The sequence below is a fragment of the Micromesistius poutassou genome (genome assembly GCF_964030765.1).
Source record: "Micromesistius poutassou genome assembly, contig: SCAFFOLD_6925, whole genome shotgun sequence".
Taxonomy (NCBI): domain Eukaryota; kingdom Metazoa; phylum Chordata; class Actinopteri; order Gadiformes; family Gadidae; genus Micromesistius; species Micromesistius poutassou.
The window spans coordinates 2,490-5,825 of NW_028178863.1; the positions used below are offsets into that span (position 1 = coordinate 2,490).

The window sequence follows — 3,336 nt, forward strand, 5'->3', positions numbered from 1 at the left end:
GCTTGAGACGTATATTTTACATCCGTCATTCTTAGCACCTGTTTTGTAACGGACAACTTGCACCAATACACCACATGCATCTCAATTATTCAAGCGATGAACATAGAATTATACTGTTAAGAAAACACAGTTAAAAGGTCCAGCACATTAACCCTCATTATACAATACGAAACCTGAGGGCTATACTTAATAAATGACCTTTAAGTGTATTTATAATTTCATGGAAATAGTTAAGACATTGGTTTAAGATTGTAGGTGGGTGTTTACCTAGACTTTCATGGTAGAAGTTCAAAATCCGCTATAAATTAGTTTGAATAACATTAAGTAAACTAAATCACATGACACTGTTGAGATTAACAGAAGCAATCGCTGCATCTTATCTGGTGCATTGTATGTATTTATGTATGTAGACCAAGCTATAGATTTGGACTGTTTACAAACGTAAACATGGGCTGCATACCAAGTATATAATATTATTACGTTTCATTGAGGATGCTTATCTCGGGTAGAAGCAGTTGTAATTAACATAAAAAAATGGGATTGCTTTATTGCCCTCCTGCCAAAATGTGTCAATTTATCATTTCTGACACACTGCATACTATCCACTATGCTCGTCTTTATGAAAGGCATCCTGACAATATATGCATTGCACATTTGACATTACGGGCAGATACCCAATCAAAATCAACCATGCATTGGATTTAATTGGCCATTAGAAGCCTATCCATTCACAGGACCAACTGCACCTGAATGTCAACCTTCCGTCCCAGAGAGGGCAAAGTGGGCATGGCCAAACTCACAGCTCCGCCCCTGCTCCTTATAAGGGCATCTCAATCATAAATGCCCTTCACACGTTTGTTCTCGGGGTCAAAGGGAGACTTGAGATGAGCTTTGGCTTGGTAGGTCACGCCCATCCTCTCCAGTGTGAAGTCACCGCTCCTCACAAAGTCAGGGTTTGCCTGGGAGAGAGAGAGAGAGAGAGAGAGAGAGAGAGAGAGAGAGAGAGAGTGAGAGAGGGTGAGAGAGAGAGAGAGAGAGAGAGAGACAGACAGACGGAGACCAATTACAAATGAGGATCCACCACTTATATGACACTTTGCGATAATGCTTCTCAAGACTAGCTAAGTGGCGGGAACAGTGCAGTACAGAACACGGCTGAACGGCAGCGTCGAAAAAACCTTTCTACTCTCCAGAATACACAATAGGAGATGATAATAAAACGCCGTGCGTGATGTCCCTCAGGCCTCTCCAGCTCCACCCCCCAGCTGTCACTCAACATCCGTCGGTAAGTGTTCCCAGCTGTGAGCAATCTAGATAACGGCGCGGGCCGAGAGACACACACACTCTGACAGCGACGCCCCGTTTGTGATTACATCTGGAGCCGGTGAACACGAGATCAAACAACGGCTTTGAACGCAAACCACTGCAATAGGTCAGAACAATATGTGAGGGAACATGTGTGTTTGTGGTTGAAAAGAGAGAGAGGGAGAGAGAGAGAGAGAGAGAGAGAGAGAGGTAGGAAGAGGGCGAGGGAGAGAGAGAGAGAGAGAGAGAGAGAGAGAGAGAGAGAGAGAGAGAGAGAGAGAGAGAGAGAGAGAGAGAGAGAGGTGTGTTGTGGAGCCCCTACCACTCCATCAGGGTTCCGGATGTATCCGTATGCGATGGTCTTGTCGACGAAGAAGCCGTAGTCGGAGCGCCGGATGTGTCCGACGGGAACGCCGTTACGGTATACCGCCTCCAGGCCGAACAGTGGAATTTTTCTGGAAAAATCAACACGGGAGAGGAATAAATAACACAAATTTCAATACACAACAATACTTGATCTGGATTGTTCTTATTATTATTAGAAGCAAACAAAGGCACACAGACAGCATTTGTCTGTGTGACGGCCTATTTTTGGTGCTGCAGCACAGAAAATCAGAGTGCATACCTTGCACTGAGCATGTACTATCATTTGGCTGGTATTAGTGCTGCACAATTAATTGCATATTAATACGAATAGTGATTTTGTCCTCGGCAATTAGCTGACCAGGAAAGGTCGCTTTAATTTATTTAAACAGAAACCCTAACCCTTATTCAGATTTTAAGCGCCTGTGACATTAAAATCTAATTTAAAAAGACGTTAAAACTCAGCAATTGCTTTATGATTTCAGGTTTTTTTACATGCAGTAGGCACCACTGAATATTAATTTAATCAATAATAACAATATGGGGTAAATCTTTCAGACGGGGTTATCTGAAGGATTTAGAATAGTTCTGTTTTATTCCAGTTTTTAATTTGATCGCACTATTCTTAACGCCCTATTGATTATCTGGTAGTACCAGTTATGGTGACCTTCTCTTTGGCATGTCACGGATCAAAAGAATAATTCTAAAAAACGTAAACATAACAGTCGATCGTATCAGATAAACAAAACAAACATTATCGGCTCCTACACCAGTATATATCACATTGTTTCCTTGGGTTTGTTATTTTTCCTTTGCTAAACTCCCGCTTACTGACGAAACCCAACCATCATCGAAACCACAAACAGAAAAATCCTGCCAAATACAATTAGTTAGTTAGTTAATAAGCTAGTGGGCGCATGAGAGGGTCTACTGACTCGTCGATGGTGAAGCACACGATTCGCCTCTTTAGCCCCTCCTTCTTCTGCATCTCCAGCCTATCACGGCCCAGGAAAGGAATGGAACTCTTCATCTTACAGGTGAAGGCCAGCCCCGCCTCTAGGGGCGTGTCGTCCGGCCGCAGGTCAGCGTGCCAATGTCTGTACCCTGGAGACGAGACGGAGGACGGGTTCAGAACAGAGCGGGTACAGGCGATCGTGTCGCCAGACAGATACAGACATTACAGTGTACACGACGGACTGGCACCCATGGAAAAAACTACATCATCATCATTAAACATTTTGTCTTCACACCAAGAACGTTTGGGTGAGAGGCTGTTGCATCGCAGTGTTTGCAATCAAACAATTGCTAACACTTTTTTAATACTGGTCTTTCCTCTGAATTCATTAGAATTTGAGCTTTGTCACAAAGAAGGAAACGTTCACATGCATCGTGATCCTTCACAGGCGCGCCGCATTTTCTGAGCCACTGGACCGCGGCGTGTCCCATCCCAGCCGCCCTGAACGAGAAGTGCGGCCTCATCGAGGGATCAGTGAGCTGCATCCGCCACGTCTCAAGGACGTCCGTGCGCCGCCTCGGTCCTATAAGGGACGGGGACGGCGACTAACTGCGCGGCGCGGCCACGTCGGACCGAACCAGAGTGAAAGTGAAAGCAATCGCCGCAAAAAGTCGAGCACGTCCCGACTCCCGACAGCACGTTCACGTCAGTTC

General features: G+C 45.0%; 1 protein-coding gene across 1 annotated transcript; it reads right to left on the reverse strand.

The window, feature by feature from the left end:
• Positions 1-429: 429 nt before the first annotated feature.
• On the reverse strand, positions 430-3,230 carry LOC311373311 (sarcosine dehydrogenase, mitochondrial-like). Its single transcript, XM_084490095.1, has 4 exons — positions 3,055-3,230; positions 2,604-2,772; positions 1,628-1,760; positions 430-959 (listed from the first exon to the last, which is right to left on the reverse strand). The coding sequence occupies exons 1-4, from the start codon at positions 3,080-3,082 to the stop codon at positions 831-833; spliced, it is 459 nt and encodes a 152-aa protein (XP_084346221.1). The 5' UTR covers positions 3,083-3,230; the 3' UTR covers positions 430-830.
• Positions 3,231-3,336: the final 106 nt, after the last annotated feature.